A 23,075-nucleotide genomic window follows, 5' to 3' on the forward strand; every position below is an offset into this window, starting at 1 on the left:
TTCACACAGATTCACAATGAAATTCTGGTGGTATGTGGACCAAATGCAATGTCATGCCCAGTCATAGTGAAATGGTGCCAACAATTTGATAAAGGCCACACAGATGTGGGCAATGCTGATTGGGAAGGAAAGTCATTATCATTGATCACAGATAACAGTGCCCAGGTAATTGAGGAAACCATTTGCAGCAGTCACAGAGTGACTGTCACAGACCTTGCTCAGCACACACACATCTTAGTAAGAAGTGCTCATTCCTTCGTCTGAGATTGTCTGCAGTATTGGAAATTGTGCTCATTCTGAGTTTTGCAATCACTGTCACCTACACACGAAAGTGCGAGGTTTATGGCATCCCTGCATTTCTTTGAATGCTACTCTGGGAAAGCAACGATATCCTACACTGCATCATTACAAGTGATGAGACACATATTTGATGTTTAACACCTGCAACAAAGACAGCATCAGTAGAATGGAGGCATAACTCTTCACCTCTGTAGAAGAAGTGCAAAGTAGTATCATCAGTAGGGAAGATCATGATCCCCATCATTTTAGTTGATTAGGAGGGAGTTTTATACACAGAGTATATGGCAAAGGGCACAGCCATTATTGCCAGTTCATACTACACAACAGTGATGTCACTGTGTAACGCAATAAAGAACAGAATGTGTGGAAAATCACGAAAGGTGTTGTTCTCGAGCATGACGATGCCACACCACAATGAACTTTGCTTCATTATTTTAGATGAAAAGTTTGGAAGCATCCACCACACAGTCCAGACGTTTCAGTTTGCAATTTCAATCTTTTATGCAAACATATCAGTTTTTGAATGGGTTCTTGACAATATAGTGGATTACTTTCATTGAGAAATTGAACAATTGGTAGAGCTTTCATACCATTGTTTACAGAGACTAAGTGAATGTGACAAAAAATAGTCATGAACTGTGTCACACTCAAGTGTAGTGCAGCACTCAGTAAAAGTTACTTAGCCAGCTATAGGAATGTGTAACTTACTTTTTGAAGTCCCTTCTTACAAAGCTGCAAACAATATGTACACAAAGCACACAATATTACTACACTCGTACATAGTCTACAGATACCAATCCTGAGCCACATGTTGTGCATGATCAGGTATAAATGTTATGAATTTATAATTTATTAAACTGATACTATTTAGCAATTCAGGGAATGACTTTCAAATTAAAGTTGGCCATGAAGGACCTACCAGCAGTGACAATCGATTCAAACGGTGTTCAGTCAATGAATGCGGATGCAGAGCAAGTGTGATTAAGCATGTGGAGATATCCTTACTTGCGTTTAAAATATAATAAATTGAGTGCAGTCAGATCTATCAAATCAGTATGAAGTCAATTAACTTCATCATATTAATGATAATAATTTGGTGTAATTATGATCAGAGTTATTGGGTTTGTAGATAGGGCTTGTGTCAGCTGGCAGGCTGAGACTTTCTCGAACTGGCATGTGTACCTTGGATATGTTTGTCCTCTGGGCTCTTGTGACTTTAGAGTCCAATTGCATAATAAAATTCAGACAGTCAAAAATACAGGAGTTGGCTTAATAAATAGAGTGAGTGACTTAGAACGTCAAAGTGAAAAACCATGTGAGGACAGCAACAATGTATCTGAATTTTGGAAAACAAATGCCAGATCAAAATATATTCTGAGTGATGTCCTGTGTGTGTTTCAGTTACGGGTTGCTCTACTGTGACATTTGACAGGGGCTAGTTTCTTCCATTGAGAAAATAGCTTTGTATACTTACCCAGTTTTGTGTAGCCTGTGTATCTGTGTTAGGTCCAGACAATTCAACACATATATTCCTGTCCTGATTGACAGCCTCGAGGATGCCATGTCAGCAACTCCTGATGCATTTGATGTCATCTGTTCTTAAGCTAAACTAGAGTAACTGATTTGCTCTGTTTTGTACATATTTACTTTTTTTCTGTTGTTTGCCATGAGTTTCGAAAGTGCACTTGTCTGTTCTGTTCCAATTATGTATACTTCCTTTTTTTTTCTTGGAATTTGCAGTTTGATGCTCACGTGAATAGAAAAAAATTTAGCGAGAAGCAGGCACTGGAACTGCTGCTTGTGCCATGTGGCCTGAAGTCATTGTTTGAGCTCCCTCATTCTATTAATCCCAATACTCTTTCACCTGAGCAGGAATATATAATCTCCCAGGAACTTGGAGCATTATCAGCCCATCCATATTTATTACCCATAAAGCATTCTGCCTTATATGCACCAGCAGTTGCATGACGTAATCCGCTGGACTAGACATTGGAATCTAACTTGGTTGGTTCCCAGGATCCTCACTGAGGTGCAGTTAAGGGCTCTCCTCAGAGTTATTAGAATATTCATATTTTACAGCAATATCTAATCACATATAAACAACATATGTAAATGTTTGAAACGTTAAACTAGTTTTGACTAGGTAACATTTCTGAGGCCATAAAGAGAAACAAAAGCCTCCACTGTATCCATTATCTCTGGGCTGCTAGTTCAACAGCATTCCGGGAAGGCTTGGTACAACACTCCCTGTCTAAGGCATTTATCCATGTTTAAGTTGAGATCCAATACACAGATTTTCCCCTTCAAAGAATAGTTACGTAAATATGAATAGCACAATATGAATTGGTGGCTTATTCCCACACAATGTTATGACACAATAAGATTCTTATTCGATCATTGGAGGTTGATACATACACGCATAAACCATTGCAGTTGATATTACAGAAATTTTATAAAAATATGATTATATTACATAAAAAGAAGGCACACTATGGGTTATAAAAGAATACATGTGTCTCAAGATTTTTGTAGGTCAAAATTTGTTATCACAGCTGCTTTTCACAAAAAATAGAAGTATGATTCTGTAAATATCCAAAGAAATAGAAAATAGCTGAGGAAAATTTGTCCCTCGTTACACATTTGCCCAAGTGATACAGTGATTGACTTGTAAAAAGAGGTTCTGGTACTGTGACCTTCCAAGGGGCTGGCAGGGGTGCAGATGTTAATGTTTAAACTTGTTACAACATTATTTTAATGCTTTTCTAAATATTTTAGAAGTATGAATGCAATACTTTTGCTTTAATGGCAGTGAAAACCCCGTAAACCAAATCCCAAAATTTGCAGTTCTGGCTTTTTTCCCCATCAGGAACACTAATATGGGGTTGTGGTGCTTATCATCACATCACAAATTAAGAGACACACGCACGCGCACACGCGCGCGCGGTGAGGGGGGGGGGGGGGGGGGGGAGAGAGAGAGAGAGAGAGAGAGAGAGAGAGAGAGAGAGAGCAGTCACATTAATGTGACCACCTGTCAAAAGCTGAATAACCACCTTTTGCTGTGTGGACTTCTGTGAAAGACATGCAGGAAGAGTCAGTGAGGTTCTGCAAAGTATCAAAAGGAAAGTGGAGCCATGCTGGCACTAGTATCACTGCCAGCTGCACAAGGTTTCTCAGTTGAGAATGAGTGGCAAGTATATCCTGACCAAGGTCATCCCACAGATTCTCAGTTGGTTTTAAATCTGGGGAGTATGGTGGCAAGGGGATTACAGTAAACTCGTACTGGCACTCTTTGAATCACACATGTACATTGTGAGCCGTGTGCCACATTGTATTGTGCTGCTGGTAAGTGCCATTGTGACGAGGAAGAACAAACTACACGTATAATTGGACATGGTCTCAAGGATAGATCCATAATTGAGTTGATCCTCCGTGCCTTCCAGAATGACATAACCCAGGGAGTGCCACAAAAACAGTCTCCACACCATAACACTCCCTCTTCTGGCTTGGAGCCTTCAGACATTTGTTGCAGGTGTTTGTTTTCAAATGTTTCATGCCATACATGCCAACAATCGTCTATCCGATGGAGCATAAAACATTATTTGTCTGGAAAGGCCATCTGTCGCCACTTAGTGGATATCCAGTTGTGGTATTGGCAGGCAACCTCCAGCCTTCACAGCTGATGAACAGCATCGGCATGGGTGTGTGAATCAGGCCCCTGGTGAAAAGGCCCATATGCGGCAATGGTTGCTGTATGGTTGTTGAGGAAACACTGTTGGTAGCCCCTTGGTTTATTTGTGTGGTCAGCTGCTCATTAGTTGCATGTCTGCCTCTCTGTCCATACACACCCCACAGCTGTCATTCACTCTGGTCATCTACGGCTCATTGTGCACCACAGTTGCCCCTCAACGGTTTTGGATAGCACCATTTATCCATGGTATAATTGCGACAAAGCAATAGATTTCTTAAAAACTTAGAAATAAATTTATCGAAAACCTTCATTGAAATATGACATTTTTTAAGAAATGGAAATTTAGAAGAAAACCTGTGACTGTAGCATCAAAAATTCAGAGAAAGAAGTCTCTGTAAGGGGAAAGAAACAGGTGAAAACAGCAGAAGACATCCATAGTAGCCATAATAATATGTGTGAGCAATAAAAAGGAATTTGCTAGTACCATGAAGGAATCAAAAGATTGTCCTCATATATGTATTCAAAAAAAATGAAGTAAGGCAGTTTCACCAGACAAAAATGCAAAATTTCAACAGTGATATCTCTACATCTACATCTATACTCTGCAAGCCCTCTAATGGTCATGGAAAGGGTACTTTCCACTGTAACACTTTCTAAGGATTCATGCCATGCGAGTCTCAGATGGAGCTTGGGAAGAATTACATCTCAGATGCTTATGCACGTGCTTGTACTGTTCTTTTGGTTTCCAGACTTTGGATTTGACTTTCCTTGATCACAGGGGTTAAAGATTACAATGCTTTTTCCTTTTTTCTCCTTATTTGATTATTATCTTGTGTGACTTCAGTCATCGTACGTAACTTGGAAACACTACGTACATACTCAGAATTCAGATTGGCAGTACAGATCGATGTATTAATTCATTTGTTTCAGCACCAAAACAATTATTCTCATATTTGCCTTCATTTATTCTGAGGATGATACTCTTTCCCAATGAAGGTCAGTGATATATGGTGTTTCTGTATCACATCCACGTGGTTAGTTTCTCCTAATGAAGTTACTGCAGTCCTCATTCCATCTTGAAGACAAGTCATGCTATTGCATAACTCTCATGATAAATAATTGTTTTTATTTATTAGTGGGTCTACCATCATCAACAAGGATAAACAGTGTCCACACCACTGGCACTTAGGTTGCACAGTCTGCCTCCCACAGCTGTGTCTGATTCTGTTGACTAACACTGCACCTGACTGTCCAGTCTCTGTAAAGGCAACACTGATACCTGCTTTGTTCCTTCATCTGGGGCCCACCTTTACGTATTGTACATGTCTGCCGACAGTTATCTTTGTTTCTCAGACTCTTGCTTTGAGCAAGAATATATATTCAAAAAATGAAGAGATTTCGGTTTGCGTAAGGTGATATTGCAATTGAAATTAAATGTTTGTTTTCATTAAAACATAAACTTGTTTTTTCTTTCTTATTACTAAACCTAAGATACAAGTTTTGTTGGTCCTTTACTTTCGCCAGTTCAACCAGTTCGAAAATTCTTATTTTTTACTGGTACACGTATGATTACAAAAGTTCATCTCCCTTTCTTTTTTTTCATACATTACTCACAAAAGTCTATTGCTCTCTGATATAAATCATGCCATTGTCCCATCCAGAAGTTCTTAGAAATCTTCTTTTTCTGTGCAGTTATTTCAAGTAGTCCACTGTTCATCACTCCGTGTAGTTCTTTTACAGGAGTCCACATTTATTATCTCTGGCTACAGTGTGCTGCCCACTGTTTCTTAATATTGCTACTATTTTCTAAAACTTGTTTTGTTGTTTCATTCGCAATCTAGTAGTAGTATTTTGCCATCTAGACTCCATGACAAAATAAAAGCAAGTAAGTAAATAAATAAAACTTTAGATTTGTGACATATATATGTGTGTGTGTGTGTGTGTGTGTGTGTGTGTGTGTGTGTGTGCGCGCGTATATATATATCTAAAAACAAAGATGATGTGACTTACCAAATGAAAGTGCTGGCAGGTCGACAGACACACAAACATACACACAAAATTCAAGCTTTCGCAACAAACTGTTGCCTCATCAGGAAAGAGGGAAGGAGAGGGAAAGACAAAAGGATGTGGGTTTTAAGGGAGAGGGTAAGGAGTCATTCCAATCCCAGGAGCGGAAAGACTTACCTTAGGGGAAAAAAGGACTGGTATACACTCGCGCGCACACACACACATATCCATCCACACATATACAGACACAAGCAGACATATTTAAAGACCACTATATGTCTGCTTGTGTCTGTATATGTGTGGATGGATATGTGTGTGTGTGTGCGAGTGTATACCCGTCCTTTTTTCCCCCTAAGGTAAGTCTTTCCGCTCCCGGGATTGGAATGACTCCTTACCCTCTCCCTTAAAACCCACATCCTTTCGTCTTTCCCTCTCCTTCCCTCTTTCCTGATGAAGCAACCGTTGGTTGCAAAAGCTAGAATTTTGTGTGTATGTTTGTGGTTTTTTTTTCGGTGCCTACAGTGTCACGTCTTTCAGTGTCACACAAATTTTTATTTTTAAAGGGGATCACTTAAGACTATTTCCATGGGTTTGCCCCTCAAATTTCTCCCTCATATCACAAAATTGTTGTCTGATGTAGTACAAACTGAAAAAGTAAATTCCTTTTAAAGCACAGTTTCGTATATAATTTATATTCAAAACCTTACACCTGTGTCACAGAACAAATCCTACATCGAGAGTACTTTACCCAAGTTGAAGGGAAGAAATGCTTCCAATAATTATTACAGTATTTAAAGAACATCAAAGTATGAACAGGCTGAAATGAGCAAACCGTACATGAGACTATGTTAATCCATTCAACTGTAAAAAGCTATGGAGCGTGTTATTAGCAAAATGAGAAATATGCAAAAGTGAAATGCCAAAATGAGCACTTCTCAATTGGGACTAAATCAAAACAATCAGAATGGCTGAAAGAGAGCACAATAACATGAGCCATAAACGAATAAGAGCTAAGCAACTAAGCAAATAAGAGAATAGGCAAAAATTAGATGCCAACAAAATGAGAACTGGCCGAACTCAGCCGGCACTTATATACGGTTGCGCTCGTAGCGGCACCTTGCGGCCCGTATGCAACACGCGCGCCTGCGATCGCAATGCACTCTTAGTGCTCGCGGTGGCGTCTAGCAGCCCATACGCAAGTTGTGCGATTGCTGTCAAAGGTCGACCCTTAATCTATGATGTTACAGAGTCTAGGTTTGTCTTCTTACATACGTTCATTACTTGTTGCCATTGTCAGAGTGATATATTCTGTGATTGCATTGTGTTTCTCCAAAGTAGGCTAGTGATGCTATGAGCTCATACAGATACCTCATACGCAGATACCTTATCTCATGAAGTCACCGCAGTTGCTGGCCCCATCTTGAAGACCTGCATCATTACTCAGTATGGTTCTCCATAAGCAAATAAAATAACAAAGCCACACAAGATTTGTGCTGTCCTCTATAATTTGTCTTATAGTTATTTTTTATTATTTTTTATTTATTTTGTTCACAATATTCATTGCTAAGAATACATATCACTCCACTGAAGCAGTATGTAACACCTTACTGTTTGAGCGCTGTGTAATCAAAGGGATAGAAAATCTTAAAGTAAGTGGTCATAAATTAATTCATGCAAGTTCTTTGTGGACAAATAGTGTTTCCTCTTAGAACTGACTATAGATTAATAAATAAAGAAATATGTAATTTCTTTTTAGATAAGGGTGTAGAAGCATCTGCATGTGAGCTAATATAGGACATTCACTCAATCACCAAGTATATAATAAACTTTTTAAATGATTGATAAAAATATCACCAGTTAGGACTTTTTGCAACTTATCAAGGCATTTGATTGTGTCATTCCTGATAGTCTGTCAAAGTTTTTTTATGAGAAATGTGGTTCAGTAGATTTCCTGGTTCTGTTGCTATTCATGTAATAGTCTGCAGAAAGCTACAGTAGAATGTCAAGAGTGATGCCACATCATCGTCGTGAGGAGACGTGCGACAGTCTTCGAACATGAGACTGTTACTGCTATTGCCCTGTGGTGGTGATCTACAATTTTATTTCTGTCACTGGAATTAGTCACTTCTTTAAATGATACAAAGATGGTTGTCAAGTTGATCTCTTATGTCACAGATGAATAATACTGGGTTGTTGCAACAGTTCATAGTTGCTATGGCTTTGTTTATCAATTGTCATTTTGTATTTGTAGTTCACTGTTGCTATTTGAGGTTATGTATTGTCATTTTGTCATTTGGAGATAGTGAGTGGAGCCATGGCCCTAGAAAATTGAGTGCCAGTTGGAGAAATCGGAACATTTCCAGCACATTCTACTGTTTGAGTTCAGTGAAGGGATGACAAAAGTGGAGGCAGCCAGGAACATTTGCATCATATATGGGGATAATGCCATTGAATGGTGCACAGCAGGAAATGGTTTTCTTGTTTTAAGGAGGGACTGTTTTGACATTAGTGACTCTCCATGTCCAGGAAGACATTCAGAGCTTGAAGAAGATCATTTAAACACATTAATCCACAATTTTCCTTGTCAGTGTACTCAAGAACTGGCAAGTGTGATGAACTGTGATCATTTGGCCATTGTGCAACATTTTCATGCAATGAGGAAGGTTAAAAAATTCTGTGTGTTGGTAGTGCAGACAAAATCACAAAAATCAGCAGGTAGCCATATGTGCACAACTACTTGTTCATCATCAATTGCCTCATGCACGACACCAATGATTACTATCCTACATTGTTACTGGGGACAAGAGATGGTGTTGTTATGCTAACATAAGGAAAAGAAAGGAATGGTTGCGCCCAAACAAAAGAGCAACTCTCTGTACAAATGCCTATGTGCAGCCACAAAAGATAATGTTAGATGTCTGATGGGACAGCAACAGTGTAGTGTACTAAAGATTGCTTCCCCAAGGTGTAACCGTCACTGCTGACATTTATTGTCAACATCTGAGATAAAAAGACGCTATACAGGAGTTGGATTGAAAAGTCATTCCACAACCCCTGATTCACCTGATCTTGCACCCTCAGATTTTCATCATTTCCGCTCTTTATCAAAAAACTTTAAAGGAACTTTTTTTGCAGGTGAAAATGCACTCTGAACATGGATAGATGAGTTGGCCTCAGAAATCACAATTTCTACATTCACAGAGCAAAAAGTTATCCCAGCATTGGAAGTCTGTTTTTAATAGTGAAGGATAATATATTATTGATGACTAAAGACTCTGTTATGTGTGTTTATTGTGTTTATTAAACTTGTTGAAAAATGTTACGAACTTACGCACCGACCAATAACAAGTAGTCATTTACAAACCTGTAAATGATTAGCTTGTACAATTTTTTAAGTTGTGTCTGCAAAGTTTTATTCAGTTGACCCAGAGTGTGGGCTTTACCAGGGTAGAGTGTCAGGGGTTTGTGTTTCAGGCTGATGTAGGTGACTGAATGATGACAGGGAGAATAAACACAGAAAAAGTTAATTTTAACCTTAAAGTTTATACTGAATGTCAGTTAACAGAGTGACTTTCATAACTGAGGTGCCTCCACACTGAAATAAAGTTCTTATACAGAGACAGTGACTGCTTATCACTGCTCCATCTGTTAACAGAAATCATCATATAAGATCAAAAGAGCCTTGCAATTTAACCCTAGCATGTAACTCTGACTCCTACTGCCTACTATGTGTCCTCTGCCAACTTCTACTTACTGACTTGTTTGTACCTGTGGACAGTAGGTCCACAAGTTTTATTTCACTTTCCCCTTCAATGCTGCCTGTCGCTGACATGATGTGCCTTACTGGCTAACTTGGTTAGTTATTCTTCAACAATCTTTCAGAGAATAAGTAGAGGGGACAGGAAGTCTCTCTCAACAGGCCTACAGAATAAGTCCTGAGTCTTTCATTGGCCTCTTTCTATGGTGTAGCATAGTCCCCGCCACAAGTCTGCCTAAGAGCGCTCTCTCTCTCTCTCTCTCTCTCTCTCTCTCTCTCTCTCTCTCTCTCTCTCTCACACACACACACACACACACACACCATTCCTTTATAGTTTCCAGGCTTTGCCTTATTGAGTCTGTCACATTTTTCATTCTTTTATTGTCCAAGAACTTCACCTCATAATTCCTGTCAAATAACTTATTTTATAGGCCTCCCATGTTGCACCCCTCTGAGCAGAAACGTGTGGCCTTTGTGGCTGGTTCAGCCATGCCAAAGCTCCGTTTTTATTTTATGTATTTCTTACAGGACTTGGCCTTTTAGCTATGGACACAACACCATTATACATCAGAAATTTGATACATGGGACTAACAAACCAGTTACTTTACTCTCCATCATAGTATCAGCTGAAATGCAGGTACTGGAGCCATTAATAAAATTAACTTGACATCTTGCTTTCTTAAATTGTTGGCTTAGCACCTAAACCATGTACAGTTTATAGTACACAGTCTCTTTTGCATCATAAAATTTATTAAGGTAGTTGTTAATAAATGTTACTGCACAGCTGAGCCATTTCTAATGACCTTGTTGTGGATGAGACATTTTCCCCCCCTCCTGTCCCCTCCCTCCCTCCACAACTGAGATTGGCAACTACATACTAAATTCTGACCACTTGCAGTTTACTGCATTCCATTGTGATAAATATTACCAAGAAAGCTATATTGTAGCATAAACTGAACTGTGACACCTGTTAAGCACCTTCTTGAGAGATTTTTCTTGTATAGTCAAGCATTTCTGTGTGGACATCAAATCTTTGTTCAGTGCATTGCTATGATATCTCTTTCTTATAAAACTAAATATTAAGATTTGTTGCTCACAGAACACCAAAATATAAGAAGTGCAGTGTTCGTGTTATGACACAAAAGAAGAATGACAACATTGATTCTAGTGACCTGGCAGTGAACTCTATTAGCTGACAATATTTTTCATTTATGCTTTGTGGGTAGGATTCATAGTCTGGCTGCAATGCGTGTTCCTGAAACATTTTTGTGGCTTCCCAAAGTAATTTATTTGAGGAATCTCAATCAAAATTAACTTCTTGTAAGTGGGGTTCACAGTTGTGCAAAATTTTGTAAATGACATTGTGGTCACCTTTTGACTGTGAAATTGTTTATTTGTAAAACTCAGTATTGCTATTTCATCCATGTGGCTACTTTCAAGTGGAAATAATTGGGCTTCAGCACATGGAAAAACCTAAAAATCAGCTTACATTTCAGTTCCTCAGCTGACATTCCTGTTCCTCAGATGATTATTAGGTTTTGACGTATGCCAAAGTGCAATTATCTCCCCTTGATAATAGCCACATGACTGAAATTATAATCACTGTTAGTTCATAGATATCAGAGTTCAGTTCTGATCAACACCACACATATACAAATGTGCAGGGAGGTTACTGTTTCCACTTGCATATTTGAAATGAGAAAACACTTCATTATTGTCTTTAATTGATGTAAATGAATGAGCTGGTTTTACGTGTTCACAGTCATCTATGTTCTTCAGTATGTAGCCTGCTTCGTAAGCTAAGGTCTGGCGATCTTCTGCAGACTCTCATCATCTGAGTAAGCGTTAGTTCCTAACTGAGGCATATCATTGTCAATACAACCGCGCAACTCACTTTCATGTAAATGTTAATTACTAGCATTATTTGCCAAAAAGTGAAACAAATTGTTCAGTGGAATGTTATTATTTTCATAATTTCTTAAAACTTGTGGTTTTAAAAGGCAAAGTCTTAAGATTGACAATACATAGTCAGAGCTTGTACAATGTGAAAAAAAAGTCAAGTTTGTGTTAGCAATACCATGTTGCCTCATACAACAAAAGAAATTCACTAGAGCATCATGATTGAACACCTTTAAATTTAGCACTTAAAGTCAGTTTCTTTTAAGATCTTCCACAAAAAAAGACAGACTGTAATGGTATCTGCCAATCTTGTATAAAACTACACACATTAGTCTCATTTGTACATATTTTCAAATCTGTAATGTGCCTGCTGCCTATTTCATTCTGTATGCTATATAACATTTCTGTATGTGTTGAATTTTTTGACAAAGCACACTTAAATATTGTTTTATCTTTTGGATACTGCTCATTGCTGCTGAGTGTTTCAGAGAGACTATTTATCTTCTTTACAAACTCAGTTATGTGTATAGCCTCAGAAGTAATAACTGTGTAGACACACATGTTTCAGTTGCTGTAGCAACTGTTTGGTTCATTTGTGCAGCAGCAGTTTTCACCTTCATTTTGACAGGAACCAGAAAAGTTAAAATGTTATTCTTTTAGTTTAGGTAGAGTTTTTGAATCACTTTTTTGATACAAAAAGAAAAGTGCACTAATGTGTTCCAACTTTGCTTCCTTGTAATGTCCAAATTTGTTTTTTATTATCTATCAAAACATTAAAGTGTTTCTGACCAGAGAAACCGAACAAAGATAGTCAAGACATTACACAAGACATTACAACTGCAGATCAAATCTGGGGCAACATGTAGCAACATTCAGTAGAGTCCAGTTCAGCTCCCACAGTACAATGTAATATCAAATAAAGCATTTTTTATACAAATGCTAAAAAATCCACATGTGTTATTAATAGGTAGGATCAATTTCAGCAGAAACCAATGCAAGAGAATAATTTTCGTATTCCAAAAAAAATTTCAAGGGAAATAATATAAGTCTCATGCTTTTGTCATTGAAGTTATAAAAAGAGTTTACTAAACACAGCAGCATTAAGTAATGTGGATGTACATTCACTTTACACTAAACAATCCATTAAATGTAAAAAAAGTACAAAAAGCAGATGTGAACGAAAATTAAGTAGAATACAGCAATATACTTACAACACAGTAGATTGAGCAAAACACTAACACACACACACAAATATTCATGTAGTAATCCACAGAACACCACGCAATGAAACCAGCTTCAGTTTTATGCGAAACAAAAAATAAATATGGAATCATTTAGACCATCCAATATTAAGGTTATGAGTAAAAATCAACCAGAATACAAACAATACATGTACATCAAAATTTAAAGTTGTAATCAGGAACGCAGTGCTATGAAACCAGCTTGTGTTTTGAACATAATAAAAACAAATATGGAAGACTTTAAATCACCCAGAAAAAAAATGGGATGACTAAGGTTGTAGTCAGGGCTTAATTTTGGCCAGAATGGTGTTCCTGCACCTCTCAAGGGTTTTTTTACTCGCCTGAAAAAGGTTGGCACTGGAAGTTTCAAATACTACACATGTATTAAGCCACAATGTAACTGTAAAAGTTCAGCTTCATTCCTTGGTTGTTATTAATACATAACATATTGATAACCTTCATCTTGACTGGCTTTTGTTTATGACTGCCAGCAATCTCAATATAACTAAGATAAGTTAGCTTCATTCATATTATGGGGACTTCCATGTTGAAATGTGTTACTTATTTGTAGTAATGGATATGAACTTGAACCAGTCCAGTTTTAATACAACTCACTTAGTTGAAGACAAATGACATTTAAAACATATAGTAAACATCTAATTCCGTGTCTCATGTCACATCGTGATATGTTATTCCTAACTCTTTGGGAATTCAAAATTGTATGTGACCCCTATGGGCCATGAATATCTTTGTCATTCGTTGCTAAATGCTTTTTTAATACTGACTTCATGTTCACTAAGCTGGTACAGTACAGCTGTTTCAACATTACAGCTGGTAGCAGTTGAAAACCTGATGCCATAGTCACAAACACTACCGGCTGTGTCCACATGTATCAAGCAGAACTAAGGAGCAAAGTGGCACTGCCATGGGGACAGATGGTAACATCTGTTGTTTATATTAAATCTTGTGGTTTTGTTGTTTTGATTATAAGAAATTGTTTTTAAAACATGACTTTCAGAACAGGAGTTTGCAAAAATAATTTCTCATTGTGTTTTACCACAAAGCCATTACTGCCATCTCTGAAGAATGCCTCAAGTAGAAATTGGCCAAGAGTTTGTTTTTATGATGTGATAGTTTTTACTCCACTAGCTAATGTTGTCCAAGCAGCAACTCGCTAAAATCTCCTTCTGTATGTGTACTGTTTTTCACCCCTCTTAAGATTCTGTAATACTATTATTGTGTACCTTGATGTCATTATTTCCACAGTTTACAGATCTTTCATCATGATGTAATATTTATCTAACTCGTCAACCACCCCACATTTATACTTGTAACTGCGCTGATGGGTACTGAAAAGACAGCTCTCTATTTATACAACATAGATTTGTTCAGAATATGATGGTAAATCTTGGTAAAGTCTCACTCTGTGTTGTTAAACATTTTCATAAGTTTCCTGTTTTTCCCATGTTATAGTCAGTTATCATGATTCATTCTTAGTGCGGCCAACTTCCACGAACACCTGTTGTCTTATATGTACCTTTTGACTAATTCTTTACTTTTGTTTTCTGCAGGACCCATTGTTGATGTATCCTCACAATGAGGGTGTGGTAAGAGATATCCAGGCACCAGGTTCCCCACTTGCAGAAAAAAAGCTGCATTCAAAAACTGCCAGTTTTCAGAGTCATATGCAAAATGTTGGTAACAAAGCATTAGAAACTTTCAAAAGTCATTGTCAGGATCTCTTTGAAAGTGACAATGAACAAGAAAAAGCTGTTCAAGAAGTACAAAATCTAATTGAACTATAAGTTACAGATATATTTTACCTCATACAATATTTATTTTTCATCCGGTGACTGTATTTATAAGTAAGCAGATTTTGAATGGAGTACAATTTCATCATTGCAAACATTATCATTTTCAGAAGATCTCTTGTACACTTGATTCTCCTTCATAGCATTTAAGATACATTATATCAGCTGATCTCTTGTATTTAATTCTTTATTATAATTGCTAGGGCAGTGATTGGTCTCAGCATCTCCTATACCTTATTGTAATTGCTAGGCAAGTTAAGCAGAGCCTGTTCATTTTGTGATAAAACTGATAAAAAGGGAACAATCATTTTTGCCTAACAAGTTGCATTTTACTGGATGTAAGAAAATATAAATTGTATGTTACATAGGAGAAATATACACCCACCTGAAATACACATCAGTTGCTAGGAATTTAGGGCCAGGAGACTGAAAGAGGGCAGAGTATGTTCTCTTTTTAAGAGATTAACACCTTGGGAAAATTGGTGATGGCTGGCTGAGGTGGAGATTGGAAGAGTGTCAGTGTGAGAGCTGGTGCTAACACAATGGTGAGGTGTTCAGTAACAAAGTGCCAAATGTTTCAGTCCTCATTTTTTTCCAAATGGTGAATTGAAAATGGGGAAATATAGCTATCAGATTTATCTACATTTTAACTGAAAATTATGGGGAGACAGGCATGTAATTGTCAGCAATTCAGTGAAGAGCAGAAAAACATTTGGGAAAGAGTGTGAGCAAAGGTCTGTGATGTTAAATTGAAGAATGTATTGTTTTAAGTGCACTGTACTATTTCTGACCAAATAATTTATCTGTCCTAATAAGAAAGACATTAAATATTTTCACACTTCTGTCACTATTTGTTTTGGTAATGAATAACTTGGGTGATGCTGAACATGTGTAGAAATTATATTTCATATAGTATCACAATTTTGTGTTCCTGCTATTTAAGTGTCGGTGAGCTGCCTAATTTAGTACAATGCTGCATTGAATAAGATGAAGCAACTAGTGTGTCTGAAAAGTGTTTACTAACTTCACACTTGCAGAATATGCCTAATAATGATGCAAGGGAGTTGATGTGTTTGTTACTGTGATATTAAGTGATAGTATTCTACTTAATATGCCAGTTAGTAATTGCTCAAAGATATCAGATGTTGTTAATTTTTAAACATGGAACACCCTACTGACATCTTTCGATATTTTACATAATTATCTGTAAATTTAGTGTAAATACAGACTTGCGGCAAATGAAACAGAGGGAAATTATTTATGTAATGTATTTTTGAAATGATAAAGTGTAGAAGTTATAGCCTATGATATTTAAAAAATATTTATGATACAGCAGTATTATAAGAGATAAGCATAGTATAGTCATGATATGATTAGATTTTACATACTTAGGTCCTTACTATTATTGTAAGTGTACTACTCTGTATCGATTGTTTAATGTTATCATTTGAATCGTATTTTGGTATTCAGATTATGTCTCAAGAGTGTAACCAGTAGATTCTAGGTGAGAACATTGACCGTATTTACTCGAATCTAAGCCGCACCTGAAAAATGAGACTCGAAATCAAGGAAAAAAAGTTTTCCCGAATCTAAGCCGCACCTGAAATTTGAGACTCGAAATTCAAGGGGGGGGAGAAGTTTTAGGCCGCACCTCCAAATCGAAACAAAGTTGGTTCATTGAAATATGAGACAATTTAGGTCGAATGAATGACGATACAGCTATAGTAGTTTGGTTCGAGTCGTAAGCTTAGCAGTTAAGCTTTACCAGGTAGCCATTGCTTTGCGTCTGGCGCTCCGTCCGTATTTATACGGGTACCCTTCCTTTCTAAAGTGTTTCGCCTGGTTTGAATTGATTGCTTATTTTTCTTTGATCTGATAAGTGCCGTTCTCTTTGTTATAGGTGTTTACTTCACTTTAAGCTGAAAATGCATTACTGTACTGTGTCATGCATTGTTTGTCGCTTCTGATAAGAGTATTTACGGCCTGTCGCCGCTCGCGGCATGGCTTGCTATTGCGCGCGCTACAGCCGCTTACAATAAAAACAAGAAAGAGAGAGAGAGAGGGGAATCGTCTCATTAGCGAAACAAAGGCAAGAGACTGCTATTTGTTGCTACTTAGCACTGCTGCCCTCTTTGATAATGATCAACAAGAACCAAATAATAGACTGCGGATGATAGATGATGTTCTGAATGAGAGTTTAGCTGAAATTTTTCGCCGTTTCAAAATCTTTGCAGATGCCTCTTTAGTACATTACATTCTGCACAGAAATTAGAGGCATCTTGGATTTAAAATCTAGTCAATTGCCGTGCTTCATTTCTGACTGTATCACTGTTAGGCATAAGAATAATAAGAGTTTCATGACATGATATGTATATTCTTTCGCGTTTGCTGTTGTCTCACTTTAGTTTCGTAGTTTATTAGACAGACAGGATTTAAATGAGATAGCAGCAAACACGAAAGAATACGTGGCAAAATGTTTATATTCGTATTATTCTTATGGTGAAGAGAGTACTGCATGTGATTCACAATTCACGGAAGTTCCTATTAGCAACCATCTCTTCTCACAGGTAGGAAAAAATTCAGAATGTAAGAGTTAACCATATTGACAAACATCCCAAACAGTCTTGCCAGTCGGATTTTCGTAGTACATTGAAATGCTGCTACATTCGAAGATGAACAATACGGAATTTGTATTTATTTCGTTGGATAATGTATGAAAATGCAGTGGTCGAAACTCGGGGTGGAGAAAAAAGCTCGTCTTCCACCGTTTTTTTATTTTTTAAAATTTTTTTAAATTTATTTACTGACGCAGAGATTTGTGCCAGCAAAGCGTGCCTGTGTAGTGCTACATATATTCGACGCAGAAGTTAGTTGTAGCGGCACCTACCAATATTTTTCAGAATTTCTGCTTACTTTGCACTCGATTCTAAGCTGCAGCCGGTTTTTTGGATTACAAAAACCGGAAAAAAGGTGTGGCTTAGATTCGAGTAAATACGGTGAATGAAGCTGTTGTATTTTTGCCTGCAGTTACTTGTGTGACTAATTTTATATGACGTTAATCATACAATGTAGGCTTTCACGGCCAGTGTTGTCTTCAGTTGAAACTTCCAGGCTGAGAGGCCATGGTCGATGTATAAAATTTCCACCCAACATTTCGTCTCCATCTGCAGGAGATACCTTCTGAGGTCGTCCGCCTAAGGCTATGATGTTAATTCATGTACCCCCCCCCCCCCCCACACACACACACACACACACACACACACGCACACACACATATGTGTGCCCCTGGATGGTGCCATCTAGACTGTCGGGCAGGTGAGATTGAGGCCAGGACAGTTATGGGATTGGATAGTGTGTTGCAAGGTAAACTCCCATCTGTGCAGTTCAGAGCTTCACAGTCAGAGCCACTTGGATCCTTCCCTCCACCACCATCTTCTCTGAACAGCACAAATGGGAGTTGTTGACGTGATTCCTCCTCGAATCCTGTAATCATTCTGGTCTCAATCTCAGGGAACCCACTGTCCCCACACCCTCCACCCCCAGTTTCCCCTTTCTCTGTCCCATCACACCCTCCCAATTCATGGCCCCGTGTTGCCTTCAATGTGCACCGCTTCCTGCTGGCTGCTGCAATGATGCCAGCCCATACACCTGCCACCCCTCCCTATCCAAATTCGTAACCGGCAAATTAGCCACCTCCCTCCGAGCCATTATCCACCCAGCCCCAGTCCCTCTTCCTCTACCCACCCAACCCCACCTGACATTACTCGCACCACAACCAGCCCACGTGCTACAAAAAAGTTACTGTCAGTCTAGCTGGCACCATGTTGAGGTACAACTGTGTATGTGTGAACGTTTGTATTTTGTTTTACTCTAGATCGTCTGAGGATAGCTCGGAAAGCTTCTTACTTTTGTCTGCGCCTATCAACAACTCAATGCTTCTGCTTTTTGGCGAGTGGTCCCCTTTAATCCTAAAGTATTTACATTCTGCAAGAACTTTCAACAACAAATAATTATCATAGCGATTCAAATCAATCTTGGAAACACATCCTACAGTATACTTGGAAGGAGAGACAGCATTGGTCGTATATTTTTTTTTGTTTATTATCGCAAAATCGATTTTCGGTCACTTAGTGACCATCTTCAGTGCTGTAATTATAACTTAAATTAGTAAGCACTGGTGTCAATAAGCTTACGGCGATCACACTATGTTATCTATGTGATCGCCGTAAGCTTATTGACACCAGTGCTTACTAATTTAAGTTATAATTACAGCACTGAAGATGGTCACTAAGTGACTGAAAATCGATTTTGCGATAATAAACAAAAATATACGACCAATGCTGTCTCTCCTTCCAAGTATACCCATTATCTGGTCGTAGTGCACAGGACACTATGGAGTCGCCAATCAACATCCTACAGTCTCACAGTCTGCTGCTTTAAGAAATTTGTACTATACTATATCTTGTCATGGGGTCTTCCTGTAGCATGCATGCTTTTTCTAAGCACATTTCATTAATTTCACTGTGGTATACGGTATCCAGTAGTAAACCAGTTTGTCTCAAACTTTTATTCTAAGCAAATTGTAAATTGAACTGTCAAGTTTCAGATGTGTAACTTACTGTTTCTCAATCAAAGGCTCAAGAGTCATAAAGGAAGAAGTGAATGAATAAATGTTAACTAAGCTTTAACATTTATGTATGTAGATGAAAAAGGTGTTCAACATAACTCAAACTTAGAAACTTCAAGTATTATCCAAGAAGAGTGTGCAAAAGTAATTCTCCAACTCTTGCCATCTTCCACCGCTATTGAGTATTGTTTACCACATTACGTTTAGCTCCAGTTGTTTCCTCAGATACACTTGTTTTTTGCTGATTGATGAAACCAACTTGATTCATTTTTTTAAGAACCTCTCCAATGCCACACTATGTTATTTGAACTTGAAAGAATTTAAAGTGTCCTCTCTCATTTGTAATACTGTGCAACACATGTTCTCTTACAAAAGTATGCACCCAGGACAATAGAAGAGCACAGTAAAACAAAGTGGGAGATAACTTATTTAGAAAGAACAGCCACTGGATTGCCAATCTGCATACTGTCATGAGAAAAAAGTATTCAGTGCCTTTCAAGCCTATTTTAAGATATATAAACTTTGTTATGTATACACAATACAAGAATATTCATATATTCATGTTGTAACCTGAGCTGATATTTTTTTCCTTTTTGGTGTTGTAGCTTTTGAGGCAACAAAAACTTATTTTTCTCATAACTGTAAGTAGATATATATGTAGTCTAAATGTCTGATTGTGGTTTTGTGTCCCATATATTTTAATAATATACAATACTTTGCCATGGAATAATTCTGCTGTATTTTCTTTGATAAAACACTTCATCACCTTTTTTACATATCAGTATAGTCAGTTAAGGCATTACACAAGGAGACCCTTCTTCTAGAAACAGCTAATTCCATGAAAGGTAAGAATCTGTTAAAAAGTGAAAAACTGGGAAAATCTTAATATGAAGCAAGCACCTCAAATTGTAGCAAGGGTATTGAAATTTGCAGACACTTAATGGGCTTTCCAAAACTAGAGCTACAGAAAGAATGAGAGCTGGAATTAATTTGTAATATACAGAATATGATGAAAAGAGTGAACAGTGAATTTGAGAAAACTGCTACATTTATACTTTCAACTCTCCCATTTTTATCAGCTATGTAAAGTGTGATTTTACTCCAAAAAGGGTTTGGGCATACATTCTCAGTTATTTGCTGCTTAAAGTGCCAAAATTACGAAGACACAGCCTGAGGAAGCAAAGGCCAAGTGATGCGATAAATGTGGCTGGACTGCACATAATCCAAGAATGATGTATTCAGGTCCACATTTTTGTGTAAACTATTCAGAAGCCCATCTGGCCGAGAATAGGCATTCACTAGTTTTCAAAGAGGGGGAAAAAATGACTACAAATCACATTTCCTTTTCTGAGGCAATGGAGCACTACCTTCAGTCTCCACTATGAGAGCATCCAGCAACACTGGTATCAGCCCAACACCTGCCAAGACGAGCACACAACAAAAAATTAAAAAAAAAAGCACTAAAAAGATGAATCTGGTCCCAACCCATTAGACTATGTGACACTTCAATTTTATAATGATACTGAGGAAGGTATTGATTCATAAATTACAGCATTTAAGTCTACGTCAAAGAACCGTCCAGCCCAAACAGTAATCCGTTAACCAAAATTATGGTGCTTGTGCCTGTAAGAGACGTGTCTAAAACAGTTTTACACTCCAGTGCTAACAGGTTACAGCCTTCTCAGAAAATACCTTTTCATTGGGAAATGATCCACCAAATACTTCCCAAGATGAAGCTGTTACGACAGTCATCGGGACATGAGAATTAGGTCATCTGTTCATGGGGGCATTAAACACTTATGCACCAATGTGGATTCATTTTCTACTATCAATCTTTCAGTGTGTTCTGCTAATCTTGCAACCACTACTCAGTGTGACATTCATTTGATTTACTCTCAAGTAAAAATCTCCCAGAGCAGAAAAACACAATAAATTGAGCAGTGCATTAAAGAAATCTGCTGTAATCTATATTCTGCAGGGTTGCCACCTTTTTTTGTGTAAATACGGAAGATTTTGACGTGACAAAATTAATAGGCCTAACACAATTTATTTAAATGTTAAAACAGGTTTATTGCATAGACCAACCAAAAAACTTCTTGATAACAATTATAAGCTAAAGATCTACAAACCTTTTTTACTTAAAACTATATTTCTCTATACTTTTGGCAGCAGTTTGAAGTTTGCGACCATTCTTCACAAATGACAAATTCATGACATGTGTAACAAAAATTAACACATATTTGTAGATCTAAATCTAGATTGCAATGGTTTCTATCATCAGACCATTTGCTGTTTATCAAAGAAAAAATTCTTTCAGTGTGAGCGTTAGATGCCGATATACTGAAAACAAGAACCTTATTTATCTCCTTGGCTTTAATTCCTTTGGCCTCTGCCGCAATCACCATGGATACCCACTTTCCAACTGTGCTACCGTTGGTGGCAATTTTTGTATTTATTATATTTTTCTAAGAACGAAACTCATTGTACAGGTTATTCTCATTCATGTCTACCTGAATATGGGTAAGCATGTGCTGAAAATCATTAAAATTAACTGAATTCTTTAGGGACAGCGGGAGCAAGGGCTGAATTGTAGCATGGTAAGAAATGTTTTCATTTTTTACAGTTTAAGTATGAAAGGTATAAAATTAAACAATATTATTTTTAATTCTCTTCTGATTGACAGGAATCTATTTAAAATCTTGTGTGTATTACTTCCAAAAAATGAGCCATCTTTACTTTGCAAAATTTTCTTAGACAAAGCTTCAATGGCACTACAGGACTCCATTATAGTTAAATCTTGAAATCTCTAGATATTTTGAGGTTTCCAAAATAGTATTTCCAATGTAAGAAAAAAATTGAATATATGCTTCGAGAATTGACATTTTGCTTGGATCCTCATCACTAAAATAAAATTTCAAAGCCTTAGGTGTTTCATTTGTGCTTTGAAAATAACTCCCAGTTCTTTATTACCCTATCAACAGCTGGTGTGAGGGACAGCCACTTAGTAGGCACATGCCTTAAAATTTCACACCAATCAGTACCAACAAAATTAAAAATAGATCTTAATTTTTCCCTGCATTTTGCGGGCACTGAAAAGTGTCCATAAATCTGAACAACTTTATTTCGGTGTCTACATCTAAGACATCAGAAGCATATTTACTACCATCATGGATTATGTGATTTGTGCAGTTTGCTTTAAATATGTCATTATTTTTCTCACTCAACAATTTAATCGTGGATTTATTTTTGCCGTAATTGACACTTGCACTATCAGCACTATAAGATGAAATGTTATATACATTTAATGAAAGAGATTCGAGACTGTTTTCTATCAAAGCATGAATACCACTAGCACTCTCATCTGCTTGTTCCACAAAATCTAATAGTTCATTTCTGATGCCAACACAAGGTTCAAAGTACCTGATTACCACAGGAAACATTTTCCTGTTCTTGAAATTCGACACATCTGAAGTCGCAGAAAAAAGAGGTGCTACACTTCTCAGGAACATTAAGCACATCTAGGAAATCACTTACACTTCTAGGCATTAATACATTTTTTACAATAGACTCTGCTTTCATCCTACCACAACATATTTTTTTTGGTCACATCCGAATACATCATGTTCTCTGCAAGTTTATTTGCACAGTCCATGCTAATATAACTTGCGTTTCACTTTATGATACACAAACGATAACTCGCACACTGCAACTTTGTCAGATTCACCACTAGTGGGACTATCAAGT

At 37.5% G+C, this 23,075-nt stretch overlaps 1 protein-coding gene across 1 annotated transcript in view; it reads left to right on the top strand.

Annotated features, from left to right (window-relative positions):
* LOC124612661 (pleckstrin homology domain-containing family J member 1-like) overlaps window positions 1-16,009 on the top strand; it is a 47,201-nt gene extending 31,192 nt beyond the window's left edge. Inside the window, exon 5 of the mRNA XM_047140982.1 lies at window positions 14,465-16,009. Within this exon, the coding sequence (XP_046996938.1) occupies window positions 14,465-14,698 (234 nt within the window). The 3' untranslated portion in view covers window positions 14,699-16,009. The remainder of the gene's footprint in view (window positions 1-14,464) is intronic.
* Window positions 16,010-23,075: the final 7,066 nt, after the last annotated feature.

This window comes from Schistocerca americana, chromosome 4, assembly GCF_021461395.2.
Source record: "Schistocerca americana isolate TAMUIC-IGC-003095 chromosome 4, iqSchAmer2.1, whole genome shotgun sequence".
Taxonomy (NCBI): domain Eukaryota; kingdom Metazoa; phylum Arthropoda; class Insecta; order Orthoptera; family Acrididae; genus Schistocerca; species Schistocerca americana.